This window comes from Saccopteryx bilineata, chromosome 4 (genome assembly GCF_036850765.1).
Source record: "Saccopteryx bilineata isolate mSacBil1 chromosome 4, mSacBil1_pri_phased_curated, whole genome shotgun sequence".
NCBI lineage: Eukaryota > Metazoa > Chordata > Mammalia > Chiroptera > Emballonuridae > Saccopteryx > Saccopteryx bilineata.
Window position 1 is genome coordinate 204,049,670 of NC_089493.1, and position 17,974 is coordinate 204,067,643.

The window sequence follows — 17,974 nt, forward strand, 5'->3', positions numbered from 1 at the left end:
CCCCATTAAAAAAATAAAATTATTAAAAAAAAAAAAAAAAGATGTACCCAATTGTTAGACCCAAAATTTTTTGTAAAAGTGTGCGTCTTATACATGGGGAAATACAGTATATATTAAATGTCTATGTGCTAGATTCTATAAAGATTTATATATTCTATCTCACTTAATACTCAAAACCACCCTACATTACATTCATTTTATAGATAAGTTAACCAAGGCTTAGAAAGTTTACATGAGTTGCCTGAGTTCATATTAGTTGCAAAGCTATTATTGGAAACATCACTATTATGGTATGTATACATACCAACAGATGCTTTAGCTGAAAAATAACTTCACACCTTTTAGGAAAGGGTCAGGGAGTTTTGATATTTTTATGAGAAAACAAGTGAATACCATGCCTTGTTAGTTTTTGATCTAGGACCAAACATTAGGGCAATTTAATTCCTGGAAACTACGGAGCATGATATTGATTCTATTTTACCTCTTAACACCAATTCACAGCATTTAACATTAGCAGTATTCCAGGTCAGCTTCTGGTATTTTTGTTTTTGTGGGGTTTTTTGACAGAGACAGAGAGAGGGACAGATAGGGATAGACAGACAGGGAGAGAGACAAGAAGCATCAATTCTTCACTCTGGCAGCTTAGATGTTCACTGACTGCTTTCTCATATGTGCCCTGACCGGGGGGCTACAGTAGAGCGAGTGACCCCTTGCTCAAACCAGTGACCGTGGGCTCAAGCTAGCGACCATGGAGTCACGTCTAGGATCCAGTGCTCAAGCCAGCGACCCCGTGCTCAAGCTGGTGAGCCCGCACTCAAGCTGGTGACCTCAGGGTTTCAAACCTGGGTCCTCAGGTTAGAGGCCTGACCCTTGTAAACAGGAAAGTTTGTGACTCTGGTCTGCATTTTCCACAGTGGGCAGAGCTGGAGGAGTGAGAAAGGAACCTTACTGTTTAAAAATATATGTTCATCTGGGTGATTATTAGCAGCATGGCAATGCATGTGGTTGGAGGTCAGGAAGGGGACAGAGGGCAGGCTGCCCTAGCCAGCAAGGGAGTCCAGAGGCGACAGCCAGGGAGGGTCGTGGGGGAGAGTTCTGATGACCATGCCTGGGAAATATATAATGACTCTGGGACCATCATCAGAGGACCTTATACATATTAAGTATAGAAATTATTCTACTCACTTTGTTAAATGTAGCAAAAAACAATTACTTGAAAAATCTTTCCAATAATTACCTTTTAGTGGCTAAGGACATGACCATCACTCTTGAGGGGTTAAAATTATAAAACTACAGCAATTCCACATTTCTCCAGTGATCAGGCTCGTGAGGAGGAGCATAACTGAGAAGCAAGAGTGAAACCACCTTTGAGGACAAGGCCCAGCCTGTCCTGGACTGTCACCCCCGCAAAGGCCACGCGCCACTTCAAGGATGAGGCCCAGCCTGTCCTGGACTGTCACCCCCGCAAAGGCCACGCGCCACTTCCTTTGAGGACGAGGCCCAGCCTGTCCTGGACTGTCACCCCCGCAAAGGCCACGTGCCACTTCCTTTGAGGACGAGGCCCAGCCTGTCCTGGACTGTCACACCTGCAAAGGCCACGCACCACTTCCTTTGAGGATGAGGCCCAGCCTGTCCTGGGACTGTCACCCCCGCAAAGGCCACGCGCCACTTGCAGACCAGATCCTAATACCTTACCAGTGTAGCTAAAGGCAATCTTTGAACAAAACAAGCTATCTTTCTGCCTCTTGCCTTGGCAGTAACCTTAGAGTCACTTAGTGTATGGGCAAATGGCCCGTAGATCAGTAGAGCTTGGTCACTAGGAGGAGGCAGAATGATGTATGGAGTAGGCCATTTAATGAGGTGAAGACCAATGCAACACATTTTAGGGTATTTTCATCCAATACTATAAAAATAAAATGTCAGCACTCACAAGGTGAAACTTATCATGGAACAACTAATTTCTCAACAATGCTAGCTGTGAGGCAATTCAATACTGTTTTTGAATAATAAAAAAAAATTAATAGAGTATTGTTCTTAGTAGGACCTGGTGGCCCTATAGAGGAACAATTAAGTAAGACTCTAAGATTCTCCAACCACACTCAGGACCCACCTGCAGCACTGCTCCCACCTCTCCCAGTAAGCATCTACACGTAGCTAGTTTCCTCACACTCAGGACCCACCTGCAGCACTGCTCCCACCTCTCCCAGTAAGCATCTACACGTAACTAGTTTCCTCACACTCAGGACCCATCTGCAGCACTGCTCCCACCTCTCCCAGTAAGCATCTACACGTAGCTAGTTTCCTCACAATCAAGACCCCACCTGCAGACTGCTCCCACCTCTCCCAGTAAGCATCTACACGTAGCTAGTTTCCTCACACTCAGGACCCACCTGCAGCACTGCTCCCACCTCTCCCAGTAAGCATCTACACAGGACCCACCTGCAGCACTGCTCCCACCTCTCCCAGTAAGCATCTACACGTAGCTAGTTTCCTCACACTCAGGACCCACCTGCAGCACTGCTCCCACCTCTCCCAGTAAGCATCTACACGTAGCTAGTTTCCTCACAATCAGGACCCACCTGCAGACTGGTCCTACCTCTCCCAGTAAGCATCTACATGTAGCTAGTTTCCTCACAATCAAGACTCCACCTGCAGACTGGTCCTACCTCTCCCAGTAAGCATCTACACATAGCTAGTGTCCTCACAATCAGGACCCACCTGCAGCACTGGTCCTACCTCTCCCAGTAAGCATCTACACGTAGCTAGTTTCTTCACACTTGCCAGCCAGGGCCTCTGATAGCCCAAATCAGGTGGCCACCACCCTGGAGATGAGCTCATTATTACTACAAGATCTACTGACTTGAGTTCTAACTCAATCATGCCTTGGCCTTTGGAGACCTGAGGGCACATTCGGACTTTGGTGACATTCTGATTCAAAACACTAGAGTCCTAGACCCAACCTGATATTCACTGATCTCTGGGTTTATGCTGAACCCTGATCCCTCCTGTTCTTTCTCAGGTCCAGATCCCTCATCTGATGAGAGTAGGGGTAGCTGCTTCCTTTACACCAGCCTCAACTGTACCCTTTCAGGTTTCTTAGGACTAGATAATAGAATCCGAGATGTGAATCATGACCAAACAGAGTATGACTTTATTACTTAAAGTTATTAGCATATAAATAAGATGCTAGGGGTTCATTTCCTTGTCTTATTATTATACTCTTAAAATATCCTCACCATGCTAAGATACTAATTTCAGTGAGGAAGAGTCTTATTTTCATTTGTTTAGTATATTTTCCTGACTTAAAGAATGAATTTAAAAGGCATATGACATGTTTTTAAATTCTCACTCTATCTTTGACTTCCAAATGAAGGCACCCCTTTCCAAACTGTTCCAGGGAAAGTAGGAGTCTACCACAAGAAATATGCATTTGCTTTAAGAAGCCTTAGTAGATTAGATGTGTGAGAAAACATCTATTTTTATTCTACAAAGTGCTGAAGGTGGCTATTTTTAACCAGAAGATATTTTATGAATATGTTACTTTCACACTGCAGTGTTAGTACTAAGGGAATTATCCTGCAGAAAAAGAGAAAGGACTTTGCTTCCCAACATATGAGAAACAGTTATTAGGAGTGTCTGAGTCCAGCACCAACTGTATTTTTGTTACAAAATAGCTCCATGTGCTTTTCCCCACCTCAAGTGCTCTTTAAAATAGGGACACTTTTAACTTGGCTTGTGGAGGCGTGTGAATTTCTATAATGATTTCCATTGCTAGAACAAGCTACCTATGTTATCATCTGTATATAGCACTTGAGAAATTAGCACAGATTAAGATTCAATATTGTGGTAAAATGGTAAGTGCAGCTCCTCGAACTGGGGTGACACCATTTTACTGAGAACTTTTCCTAAAACATCAACATCTGCATTTGCTGTTTTACACAAACTTTCTGGCGTGTTCCTCAGCTATTGATCATTTCATTCATTTATGTCTATACTTGAAACCTTACTGTAAAGGTGCTGGAAAGGCTGGGTACTGTTTCAGAATAGTTCAGACACTGTAGAAAAATGACCACCCTCCCATCTGAACTGTAGGGCCTACAGTGTCCCTTAGTTCCTGTGCTTTCTACACACGCCAGTGAAGGCAGCCCACCCACAAAGAAGTATTTTACCCCAGCTGCTTCCTCTTATCCGCTTAATGTTACAGGCACTGTGAGAGAATATTCAATTGTTCCTTAATGGGAACTAATTTTTATTGCAGGAAAATTATAGTTACATGATTATATTGTAAACCTGTAAAAGGCAGTTGGATTCCGCTTCTAATCAATGTTTGAGGGAGTAGGTCGTAGCTGCATGTCAGAATCACCGGCAGGAGGTGGGGGCACAGGGGTAATTAAATACCAATGACAGGGTCCCACCCAGACCAATATATCACAACATTTGAAATTGGTATTTCTTATAAGCTTTCCAGATGATCCCACTATACTGTCGGGATGAACCACACACTTTAGGCTCATAATCTCTGGTCTTGGATAAAAACTGTAAGTAGGGAGGGCATTGAGCTCTGGAGTCAGTGTGGATTTAAAGTTAGACTCTCAAGAGCTTTGTGACTCTGAACAAGTTACTTCACTTCTTTAAGCCAGTTTGTGTACTTGTAAAAGGGTGACTTCCTCAAAGAACAAGACAAGGACAACAGCTCTATTAAGGCCTTATCTTACTCTTTGGGTTTTTAGTTGTCTCACAAAACAACAAATATACAGGAGAAAATTGAGAACTTAATTAAGCCAATTACCTAGCAGTTGTCTTTCCAACTGTCTGAACATTGGTGTAGCTCTAGATTTAAAATCTGTATACGTCTACAGTTTGAGAGAATGCTCCAATTGCTTCCATGTTCCACAGCAAGCGTGGCTGAGCCAAGATGTCAGCATGTACAAGTGATAAAAAGCCAGATGTGGGGCAAAGCTGAGGACAGACACCAGGGAAGACTCCCAGTGCTGAGTCAGAGGTGGCAAAGACAGAGACACCTAGAAGCCATGTCAGAAAGGGAGTTGGCAGCCAGGTACTATGTCTAACAGGTACATGAACTGGAATCCAAATTGGGATTGACCTGCATTGAGGACCTTCAGTAACTGTTAGGGAGACAAACTGCAGGGAATGGGGAAGAACCAACAGCACTGCACATTCTGTAATTTGCGATGTTAGGGTCCTATTAAAGCCTCTAAATTTGTGAGTATGCTAATGTAGTTCTTAATGAAGCCATATTTTGAGCCTGAGATCTACCAACACAAATATTTGATTCAACACAAATATTTTAGAGGCATTCATAGGCTAAATGCAGAGAATTCAGTTTAAACTTTAGTTCATAAGGTTAACTCTAGGTTAACAAAAAATGTTTAAAGCTATTCAAAGTTTTTTATTTTTACCTATAGATAAGTCAAAATATTTCAGCATATGACATACACAGTGGCTTCAGGATGGTAAATATGAGAAAGAGGCTCATCAGTATGCCACATATATGGATTCAAAAATTCAGTATTCTTAAAACATCTATTCTTCCCAAGGTCTACGGAGTCAATTACTTCTAAATCCAACCATGCATTTTTGTTTTATTTTGTTTTGTAGAAATTAACCAGCTGGTTTTAAAATTAGGGGATGCAAAATAGCTAAAATGATCTTGGGGATGGGGGAGGGATACAAAGTTAGGGGACTTGCCCAAAACCTAAAGTTTATTGATCTCTTAATAGAAAGTTTGCCACAGTATTGTAAAAAAGAAGAAAATCTTACCTTTTGTGACAGCATGGATGGACCTAAAGATTATTACGCTAGGTGAAATAAGCCAGGCAGAGATAGACAAATATCATATGATCTCACTTATATGAGGAATCTAATGAACATAATGGACTGAAGAACAAAATATATATAAACAGAGGCAGGGTCACAGTAAACAGATGGACAGCTGTCAGAGGGAAGAAGGAAGAGGAGATGGGATCAAAGAAAATGAAAAGATTAGCCAAAATCATATATCCATAACACATATATACAGACCACAGGGTAGCAACAGCGAGAGGGGAAGAGGGGTGAACTAGAGGGAGGGTGGCAAAGGGGGATAAGAGCAGAGATTCTCTGCATGGGGAACAGGGGGTGAACTAGAGGGAGGGTGGCAAAGGGGGATAAGAGCAGAGATTCTCTGCATGGGGAACAGGGGGTGAACTAGAGGGAGGGTGGCAAAGGGGGATAAGAGCAGAGATTCTCTGCATGGGGAACAGGGTGTGCTGCAGGCTGTAGAGGGTGCTGTATTGAGTGGGACACTTGAAACCATGTCACACAATAAATTAACAATAAAAATTAAAAAAAGAAAGTTTGCCATAATTGAACCTCTTCTGGTACATAAGCCTATCATTTTTTTAAAATGTCAATTTACAAATTACTTATAGCACATGCACATGATATACCAAATAATAAAAACTATTATTCCTACTAAATATTACAGACACAAAGTTTTTAGAGTGTTCTCTAGGGACTACTTTAGTAAGACTCACCTTTGAGGAGTTTATTTCAAATGCTGATGTTTGTTTTCTCAAAGACGTGATAGCACAGCCTCTTAGAGGTGGGCTACCGGAACTTCCATCTTTAACCAGCATCCCGGACTCATACTGATGCATTCTAAAATTTGGAACCTATTCTCCTAGAATTTATTAGATTTTTCTCTATATGACAGTGGCCTTTTTCTACATTCATCTGAAGAGATGCACTCTTAATACAATCTTGATACCAATAAAGAGGCAAGACTTACCTTCTCTGGTGGATGGTTAGTTATGAGGGCTGTAGCCCTTCCGGTAAATATGTTTGCTGAATACATATTTTCATATCCTGTTGCAACTTCTTCACCATCTCGAAAATCAAGAGCACATCGTGTGACATTCAGAGCATTAATAAAGGTGCAGCGCTCATGGGAATAGTAATCCTCGCTACCAAGGAGATATCCTAAGAAGAATGGGAGATGAAAGTAGTCAGCATGACAGAAAACTTGTTGAACAAACTAATGTTTCAGCATTTAATTGCCTAACACAATTGATTGTCCGTGACAAGGCTAATTAAATGACAAGGTTAGTTAGAGCACCGCTTCCTAACGTCTCTGTTTGCTAGCGGAGGGCACTAGTGCTGTCAAAACATTCACACGCACTCTGTACACCAGTCCTGCGCACACAAGTTCTATCAACTAACTCTCAAAGTAGATGACTCCAAGTAAATACATGTTTAAAAAATCAGGGCTCAAACTCAGTAAAGGTGACATCTTAATATTTTAAAGCTATCTAATAGCTAAAATAGCATATGGTTAATGGGATTTGTTACAAGTTTTTATTCTGAAGTGATCACATAAAGAAATGCAAGAATCAAATAATGTTGATATTTGACCTTGGGAGACTGCCTTCAAGATTAATTATAGAAATGGCTCTAGGAAGAATCTTTAGTCAGACACTGACACCCACTGGTGAAAGACACAAACTTTCCAGACAGGGGTTTTCTAGACAAAACAGGGCCACACAATCAAACTAACACATGGTGTGCTAGGATTAGATTTTTCTACCAATGGTGATCTCAATTTCACTGCATATTTAAATAGTATTAACTGCCTATCCTATAATTTAGACTTAACCGTGGAAGGAAATAGGTTTTCTCAACAAATAGTTGTTGCTGCAAATGTTCCATATTTTCCTAAAATATTAAAATAAGCTGTGCTGCATATTGTATGGTTCCATTTATATGAAATGTCCAAAACAGGCAATCTAGTAGAGACAAAAAGTAGGTTCGTGCTGGCCTAGGGCAAGGAAAAGCTGGGAGCGACTGCTAACAGGGACAGGGTTTCTTCTGGGGCTGATGGAAATGTCCTGCAACTGGACTGTGATGCCAGTAGCACAACCCTGTGCGTGTGTTGAACATCATTGAATCGAACACTGTAACTGGGTGAACTGCATGGTATGCAAACCACACCTTGATCAAGTTGTTAAAAAGGAACGAGCTGTGCTGCACTCGGAGCTGTCCCCTGACTAACACTGCTCAGGAACTCCAAAGGCGGATGATGGAGCTCCAGCCCTTTCCTCAGCCCTGAATGTTTCCTAGCATCACAGTGAGATCCTTACACAGCTTATGCAATAAACCAACTCATTTTTAATTAACTTCCTTCTTTTCCATGATTCATTGAAGTCAAGGTCCTGAATTCAATGAACGCCTTGGTTTTAAGATAAAGTTTTAAATGGTAGTTTTCCTCCTATATATATAAGAGAAAGAGAGATCCCATGTGTTTACTAATTAATATGTAATAGAGAAAGAACTATATCCACAAAAATATTTTCAGCCCTTATATGGGTGCTTAGAGGGATTCTGTTTGGGGTTTTTAATAACTACTGGGTATCAGAGCTCGAGGGAATCTCTCAGGTTCATTATCTGTAAATGTAAACTGTTTTTATCATTTGGGAGAAAATATGCACAGAATAGATTTAAGAGAGGCATGACCTATAAAGATTAAAAAGGTAATATAAGGCCCTGGCCAGTTGGCTCAGTGGTAGAGTGTCAGCCTGGCATGCAGAAGTCCCAGGTTCGATTCCCGGCCAGGGCACACAGGAGAAGCGCCCATCTGCTTCTCCACTCCTCCCCCTTCCTCTCTATCTCTCTCTTCCCCTCCTACAGCGAGGCTCCATTGGAGCAAAGATGGCCCGGGCGCTGGGGATGGCTCCTTGGTCTCTGCCCCAGGCGCTAGAGTGGCTCTGGTCGCAACAGAGCGACCCCCCGGAGGGGCAGAGCATCGCCCCCTGGTGGGCAGAGTGTCGCCCCCTGGTGGGCGTGCCGGGTGGATCCCGGTCGGGTGCATGCGGGAGTCTGTCTGACTGTCTCTCCCCGTTTCCAGCTTCAGAAAAATACAAAAAAAAAAAAAAAGAAAGAAAAAAAAAAGGTATTATAAGTAGGGAGATACTAGAAATAGAACTATATATTCATATACTTGACCAAACTGACACCAAGTACCTGTGTGACAGTCACTTAGAGCTTTTCTCCTAAAAGTGATTCACAAATGTGAACTTAACATGCTGAGCCTAAAGAAGATGGCAGCCTATGCTTTCTGGGAGGGAAAAATACTTCTTGAAGAGCTAAATCTCTGACCGCTCTATTTGACAGCATTATTGAGATATGATTCATATATATACAAGTCACCCATTTAAAATGTACAATTCAGTGATCTGTAGTGTAGTCGCAGAGTTTTGCAACCAGCCCCACAATCATCCGATTGCTTTTTAACAGAGCAGCAAAGTCACAGCAGTGGCAGCAGCTGCATGTCCCTGGGCCTCTGTGCCTGCAAGTCTCCGTGCCACATGAGAAGAAGGTATCTGTCTATCCATCGAGGCCCTGGTTAGGCTTCTTAATGCTCATGAAAGGATATCATTTCTATTTTTTTCCCAATTGAATTTTTAAATATATAACTTAGTTTTTAATAAAAGATTTTTTTAAAAATATCCGCAGTTTTTCCTCTTGCCATAGTATAGATACTGACCTATACTTTAGCGAAAACCTGACTGAAAGTTTTCAATACACAGGCTGTTTTATCTTTTAGAATTTCCAAAATGACAAAGGTCTTATATCCAAGCCTGAGTTTTAACAGCTATGCGAGGAGATGCAGGACATACTCAGAGCCATCAGGAGAGAAGGCCATGACTGACGAGTGATGGCCACTAAGGGACCCGGGTGGACGCCACACACAAGGGCTCGGGGCCAATGTGCTAGCATCTCAACTTTAACCCCGATTTATATATATATTTTTTTTAATTTTATTTATTATTATTATTATTTTTTACAGAGACAGAGACAGAGAGAGAGTCAGAGAGAGGGATAGACAGGGACAGACAGACAGGAGAGAGATGAGAAGCATCAATCATCAGTTTTTCGTTGCATGTTGCGACACCTTAGTTGTTCATTGATTGCTTTCTCATATGTGCCTTGACTGTGGGCCTTCAGGAGAGCGAGTAACCCTTTGCTGGAGCCAGTGACCTTGGGTCCAAGCTGGTGAGCTTTTGCTCAAACCAGATGAGCCCGTGCTGAAGCTGGTAACCTCGGGGTCTCGAACCTGGGTCCTTCCGCATCCCAGTCTGACGCTCTATCCACTGTGCCACCGCCTGGTCAGGCTTTAACCCCGATTTAACGAGCACCACAGAGCTACGTGCTTCGACTGCACTGTTTGACCCCTTAAAATACTTTTACTGTAATGCACTTTGGTGCTCTGGCCCTATCTGGCATAAAAGAAAATGCTTCAAGAAACATCTGTAAGAAAACCATCACTCTATTACTAAAATGTCTTTGAGGGCACTCTCTGCCTTACCTTCTCCCAAAGGAGGAATTTCTCTCAGGTCTTAGAGCCAAAAAATACTTCACTCTTCCTGAACATCTGGTTTCCATTTATCTTACAAATAATGTGAATCTTATAGACCTACCAATATTTTCTTTTGCTCTGGACATAAAAAAATCTCAAATCTCAGAGTTAAATGTGAAGTCCACCTACAGCCATGAGTGTTGTTTTTGTTTGTTTTTAATTTGGTGTCAAGCAACTATCCCATCCTTTTGTATTCACTCTACTTTTTTTTTTTTACAGAGACAGAGAGAAGGACAGATAGGGACAGACAGACAGGAAGTAAGACAGATGATAAGCATTAATTCTTCGACGTGGCACCTTCGTTGTTCATTGATTGCTTTCTCATATGTGCCTTGACCAGGGGGCTACAGCAGAGTGTGTGACCCCTTGCTCAAGCCAGCTCCCTTGGGCTTCAGGCCAGCGACCTTGAGCTTCAAGCCAGCAACCATGGGGTCATATCTATGACCCCACACTCAAACCAGTGACCCTGTGCTCAAGCCAGGGAGCCCATACTCAAGCCAGTGGCCTCAGGGTTTCAAACCTGGGTCCTCTGTGTCCCAATCCAATGCTCTATCCACTAATCAGGCTCTATTCACTCTATTTTTTAAATTCTACTTATTTGTAAATGTTTTATGTTAAATATGTATTCCTTTTTGGATATGGCAAGTTGAAAAGAAATGAAGATATAAAAGAAGGTAGGTAAGTGAAACAGCTAGACAGAAAGATAGTGAAATATGAAAAAGAACCCAGCAAAGGTGTCCAGCCACCGTCAAAATAAACAGGTTATTTAAGATACGGCTCAGAACAGGTTTAAAGAGCGCACACTTTAAAACCAACTTTAGGTTTCACATTAGTTTGTATAGGACTATCAAGTTCATAAAATACTTGTAATTCTTTATCACCCTTCCTGTTACCACTTGTGTTTCCCTCCCACTTTACTTTTTGACTTAGCTTCCCCAATCTAGTGATTTCAAAACCAGACTCAGTGTAGGGAAGAAGACCATCAAGGGAAAAACACCTTCCCCATCATCTTTATAAAAAACAAAACATAACCTCTGGACACAGCCCATGGAGGGAAAATATTCCACACATTTGCGAAGGAAATATTCTTGTTTGGGGTTTTGCCTGAAATTAAAAAAAACACAAAACCATTCTGGCCCTGGCCGGTTGGCTCAGTGGTAGAGTGTCGGCCTGGCGTGCAAAAGTCCCGGGTTCAATTCCTGGCCATCTGCTTCTCTACCCCTCCCCCTCTCCTTCCTCTCTGTCTCTCTCTTCCCCTCCTGCAGCGAGGCTCCATTGGAGCAAAGATGGCCCAGGTGCTGGGGATGGCTCCTTGGCCTCTGCCCCAGGCGCTAGAGTGGCTCTGGTCGCAACAGAGTGACGCCCCGGAGGGGCAGAGCATCGCCCCCTGGTGGGCAGAGCGTCGCCCTCTGGTGGGCGTGCCGGGTGGATCCCGGTCGGGCGCATGCGGGAGTCTGTCTGACTGTCTCTCCCCATTTCCAGCTTCAGAAAATACAAAAAAAAAAAACCACCATTCTGTACTCCTCTTTGGTAATAAGATTTTCTAAGATACAGTGGTCTTAGATGTGAGGGTAGCAAATTTTCCAAAGGCTCCAACATGGCATTTAGCACCCTGGCAAAGGTAACTGCCTCCCTGGGGACTCATGCCCACCATGACTCATGTTTATGGAGTGATCCCATGGCGGTGCTGACTGACTCACTCTGCGTTCAAGTTTCCAGTTACAGTATTTCACTTGATTGCACTTGAGTGTGTTTATGAGTCGGCTGCAGTCAGTCTGAGTTGTTAAAGAAACATGTGCAGTTCCATTACCAAAGTAGGTATCAAATCCACGGCGGGTTGGAAGGCATTCTTTCCGGTACATTCCCAGGTGCCATTTTCCGACCATATGTGTAGTATAGCCTGCTTCTTTTAGGAGCTGGGGCAGGAGTTTTTCATCCAGAGGAACGCAGCTGGGCTGACAGACCCAGATTATTTGGTGCTGTAAACCTGTGCGGATCTTAAAGAGATAAACATAAAATTATTAATTAATTATGCTGAAAGATTCTAAATAGGCAGTTAAAGTGGCCGCCCAATTTATTGGACATATCAGTAGTATAATAATGTTTAACTCTATTCCTGTACTGGCTTGAGGCTATTTTTGAAAGGTACTTTAATAACTTATTCAAGTAAGTTAATGGACATAAACAGGATTTGAAAAAAAATGAAAAGCACTCAACAAATATTAGATGTCAAAAAATATTTGTTAAGACACTATGTTAGAAACCATTAACTTAAGTTTTCACTTTCTACTTCAATAAGGTAGCCATAATATAAGGTGTGGATCTATCCAGAAAAAAAGTGTTTAAATTTCTGCACATATGAATAGTGTTTGATTTGAAGGAGCTTCTATAGAAACATATAATCTTCCTCAGCTGAATCAGAAAAAAATAGAAAATCTGAATAGACTGATTATAACCAGTGAAATCTAAGCAGTAATCAAAAAACTCCCAACAAACAAAAGTCCCAGATGGCTTCACTGGTGAATTTTACCAAACATTCAAAGAATAACTAACACCTATTATTCTCAAGCTATGCCAAAAATCTGAAGACAAGGGAAGGCTCCCAAGCTCATCTTTTGAGACCAGCATTATCCTAATTCTAAAACCAGATAAAGACACTACAAAGAGAGAAAATTATAGGCTAATATACCTGATGAACATACATGCTAAAATGCTCAAAAAATATTAGCAAATCGAATACATTAAAAAGAAGACTACACAATAATGAAGTGGGAATTATTCCTGGAATGCAAAGTTAGTTCAATATCTGCAAATCAATGTGATATGCCACATAAACAAAATGAAGAGTAAAAATCATAGAATTATATCAATAGATGCAGAAAAAGTTTCTGACAAGATCTAGCACTGATTTATAAGAACTCTCCATAAAGTGGGAATAGAGGGAACATATCTCAACAAAATAAAGGCCACATATGACAAACCCACAACTAACATTATACTTAACAGGGAAAAACTAAAAGTGTTTCCATTAAAATAGGAACAAGACAAGGATGTCTGCCTTCACCACTCTTATTCAACATAGTACTGGAAGTCCTAGCCAAAAAAAATCAGACAAGAAGAAGAAATAAAAGGCATCCAAATTGGAAAGAAAGAAGTAAAACTGTCATTATTTGTAGATGGCATAACATTGTATATAAAGAATACTAAAGATTCCACCAAAAAAAGGTACTAAAACTGACAAATAAATTTAGTAAAATATCAGGATACAAAATAAATATTCAGAAATTGGTTGCACTTTGATAAACCAATAATGAATTGTCAGAAAGGGAAACTAAGAAAACAATCCCATTTATAACTGCAATTAAAAAAAAAAAAAAGCCTGACCAGGCAGTGGCGCAGTGGATAGAGCGTCAGACTAGGATGCGGAGGACCCAGGTTCGAGACCCTGAGGTCGCCAGCTTGAGCACGGGCTCATCTGGTTTAAGCAAAAGCTCACCAGCTTAGACCCAAGGTCACTGGCTCGAGCAAGGGGTTACTCGGTCTGCCGAAGGCCCACGGTCAAGGCACATATGAGAAAGCAATCAATGAACAACTAAGCTGTCATAACAAAAAACTGATGATTGATGCTTCTCATCTCTCTCCGTTCCTGTCTGTCTGTCCCTATCTATCCGTCTCTCTGACTCTCTCTCTGTGTTCCTGTAAAAGATAAAATAAAAATAAAAAGAAAGAAAAAAACACCTAGGAGTAAATTTAACCAAGGATGCAAAAGACCTATGCTCGAAAAATTGTAAGACAGTAAAGAAAGAAACTAAAGATACAAATAAATGTAAGCATGTACTGTGTTCATGGATAAAGAGAATTAATATCATTAAATTTTTTCTGCTACCCAAAACAATCTATATATTCAACTTAAATCCTACCAAAATATCAATGGCATATTTCACAGAACTAGAAGAAATAATCCAAAAATAATAGGAACCATAAAAGACCCCAAATAATCACAGCAATCTTAAGAAAGAAAAACAAAATTAGAAGTATATCACATTACCTGATTTCAAACTATACTATAAGGTTATAGTAGTCAAAACAGCATGATAATAGTGTAAAAATCCAGACATATAAATCAATGGAGTAGAATAGAGAGCTCAGAAAGAAACTCTCCCCTATAAGGTCAATTAATATGACAGAGGAGGCAAGAATATACAATGGAGTAAAGACAATCTATTTAATAAAGGTGCTGAGAAAACTGGACAGATACATGCAAAAAAATGAAATTAGACCACCTTCATACATTGTATATAAGAATAAACTCAAAATGGATTAAAGACCAAAATGTAAGAATGAAAACCACAAAACTCCTAGAAAAAATACAGGCACAGTAAAATCACTGATATAACACATAGCAATATTTTTTCCAATACATCTCCTAGAGCAAGTGAAATAAACAAACAAATAAACCAATGAGACTAAATCAATCTAAAAAGTTTTTTGCACAGAAAATAAAATCATCAATAAAATAAAAAGACAACCTACTGAATGGAAGAGTATATTCACCAGTGATACATCTGATCAGCAATTAATCAAAATTTATAAAGAATTCATACAACTCACCACTAAAAAACCCAAAAATCCAATTAAAAAATGGGCAGAGGACCTGAATAGACATTCCTCCAAAGAAGAAATACAGATGACTAATAAACATATGAAAATATGCTCAATATCACCAATCATCAGAGATGCAAATTAAAACCACAATGAGCTATCACCTCACCCTGTCAGAATGGCTACCATCTATAAATCAACAGACAAGTATTGGAGAAAATATGGAAAAAGGGCACCCTCATGTACTGCTGGTTGGAATGCAGCCTGGTACAACCACTATAAAGAACAGTATAGCCATTCTTCAAAAAATTAAAAATGGGGCCCTGGCTGGTTGGCTCAGTGGTAGAGCGTCGGCCTGGCGTGCAGAAGTCCTGGGTTCGATTCCCGGCCAGGGCACACAGGAGAAGCGCCCATCTGCTTCTCCACCCCTCCCCCTCTCCTTCCTCTCTGTCTCTCTCTTCCCCTCCCACAGCCGAAGCTCCATTGGAGGAAAGATGGCCCGGGCGCTGGGGATGGCTCCTTGGCCTCTGCCCCAGGTGCTAGAGTGGCTCTGGTCGCAACAGAGCGACGCCCTGGAGGGGCAGAGCATCGCCCCCTGGTGGGCAGAGCATCGCCCTTGGTGGGCATGCCGGGTGGATCCCTGTCGGCGCATGCGGGAGTCTGACTGTCTCTCCCCGTTTCCAGCTTCAGAAAAAAAAAAAATTAAAAATGGAACTGCTTTATGACCTAGAGATTTCACATCTGGGTATATTTCCGAAGAAACCCAAAACACTAAAACAAAAGAATATATGCATTTCTGTGTTCACTGCAGCATTACTTACAATAGCCAAGATAGGAAAGCGCTCAAGTGCCTATCAAAAGACAAGTGGGTAATAGAGTGGTGGTACATCTATGTAATGGAATATTACTAGGCCATGAAAAAGAACAAAATCTTAACCATCTAACAGCATGAATGGAGCTAGAGGGTATTATGCCAAATATAATAAGTCAGTCAGAAAGACAAATACCATATTATTTCACTTATATGTGGAATCTGAAAAGCAAAATAAACAAACAAAATTGAAACATAATCATAAATACAGAGAACAGACTAATGGTTCCCGAGGGGAGAGGGGGTTGGGGGACTGGGTGAAAGATAAAGGGATTAAGAAGTACAAATTGGTGGCTACAAAATAGTCATGGGGATGTAAAGTACAGCAGAGGGAATACAGTCAATAATACTGTAATAATTATATATGGTGTCAGGGGGCACTGGAAATATTAGGGGGACACATTGTAAAGTATATATATGACTGTCTAACCACTCTGCTGTATAACTGAAACTAATACAAACCAATAATGAATGTAACATGTAATTGAAAAAAGGGAATAGGATGACATCAGAGTAATGGCGGGGTAGGAAGCGATACCGATAAATCTCCCCCAAAACTCAACAAGATCTTCAACCAGAAACAGAAAAACCTATACTTGGAGCTTCCAGATGCTTCGCAATACACCCAAAGGTATGATTGAGTGAAAAATTGGCTAAATATATAACCAAAGCCCGAAGGAAATAGGGAGTAAGAAATGCTCCTCCTTCCTCACTAACCTAAACAGGGCGGCTTTCTCTGGTAACTATAAATATAGAAACTGAGGCGGGCAAAGGGGGTGAATAGATCCAGGCCACGGCACAAACGGCTGAACCAGGCTGTGGCACGGAGATCCAAGCCGAGGAAAAACTGATCCTGTGGCAACCCGGGCAATACAAGCTAACACTTGCGCCAAACCCAAACAAAGAAAGAAAAGCAGAGCGGCCATTTTACCCGGTCTCCTGGTCGGTGCGCAGTTAGTGGGCGAGAATTTCTTCCTGGGAAAGCCACGCATGGGAGGGAGTGAGAACTAATTCCAACGGTGGAAATTTTCCGTGCTGGTGAGGGTTTCACTCAGGGAAACGCGGCGGGCCTCATATCCTGGTTTGCGCACGCAGATAAGGAGTGAGCAATTCCTCCGAGTGCCTCGGCAGTGCGCGCCCATGTTATCGCACAGAGGGGCAGAGTCAGGGGCCTTTGTGTGGGCCAAAGCGGAATCTCGAGCCGCCCCAGCGCCTTGCAAAAGCCGCGCACGGGGACGGAGCGAGACTCAATTCCAACGGTGGAGATTTTCCGTGCTGGAGGGTGTTTCACTCAGAGGGAACCGCGGCCGGCCTCATATCCTGGTTTGCGCGCGCAGATAAGGAGTGAGCAATTCCTCCGAGTGCCTCGGCAGTGCACGCCTGTGTTATCGCACAGAGGGGCAGAGTCAGGGGCCTTTGTGTGGGCCAAAGCGGAATCTCGAGCCGTCCTAGCGCCTTGCAAAAGCCGCGCACGGGGACGGAGTGAGACTCAATTCCAACGCTACAACTTTTCCCTGCGGTTGGGGGTTTCACTCAGAGCGTGAGACTGCTGGCCGGATATCCTGGTCGCAGACAGTGAGTGAGAGTTTCCTCCAAGCGCCCCGGAAGTGGGCGCCCGCTTGCGTTACACGGACTCTCTCACTGTCGGAGCCTATAAATGCTATTGAGCTTCGACTGCCAACGAGACTAAAGCACAATACATGACATTGCCATAGAGACTTATCAACTGCAAACCTTTACCTGAGCGTGCCAAAGGGGCAGAACCCGGGGTACAGAGTCACCGACCAGGAAGAGGGAGAGAAAAGAAAAAGCAAGAAGATAACCTCTCAAAATCAAGAATAATCTGCAGACTTTATAACCTATCCCATTTTATTATATTTGTTCGTTTGTTTCTCTTATCTTCATTCTTGATACTTTTTTTTCCTCCTCCAATTTGGCCGATTAACTCTCTACCGGTCTTACTCTCTCCTCTCCTTGAACTACACTACCCATAAGTGTTACATCTCCCATTATCTTTTCTCTTCTCTTCCTTTCTCTCTATGAGGGTTGCACTCCAAAACCCTTAACTCTCTCTCTCTCTCTCCTTT

General features: G+C 42.0%; 1 protein-coding gene across 2 annotated transcripts in view; it reads right to left on the bottom strand.

Annotated features, from left to right (window-relative positions):
• Positions 1–17,974, bottom strand: part of ARSB (arylsulfatase B) — a 272,665-nt gene that overhangs the window by 222,950 nt on the left and 31,741 nt on the right. For both annotated transcript variants that reach the window (XM_066273638.1, XM_066273637.1), the window contains exons 2-3: positions 12,225–12,411; positions 6,791–6,981 (exon numbers count right to left, since the gene is read on the bottom strand). In XM_066273638.1, the coding sequence (XP_066129735.1) occupies positions 6,791–6,981; positions 12,225–12,411 (378 nt within the window). The remainder of the gene's footprint in view (positions 1–6,790; positions 6,982–12,224; positions 12,412–17,974) is intronic.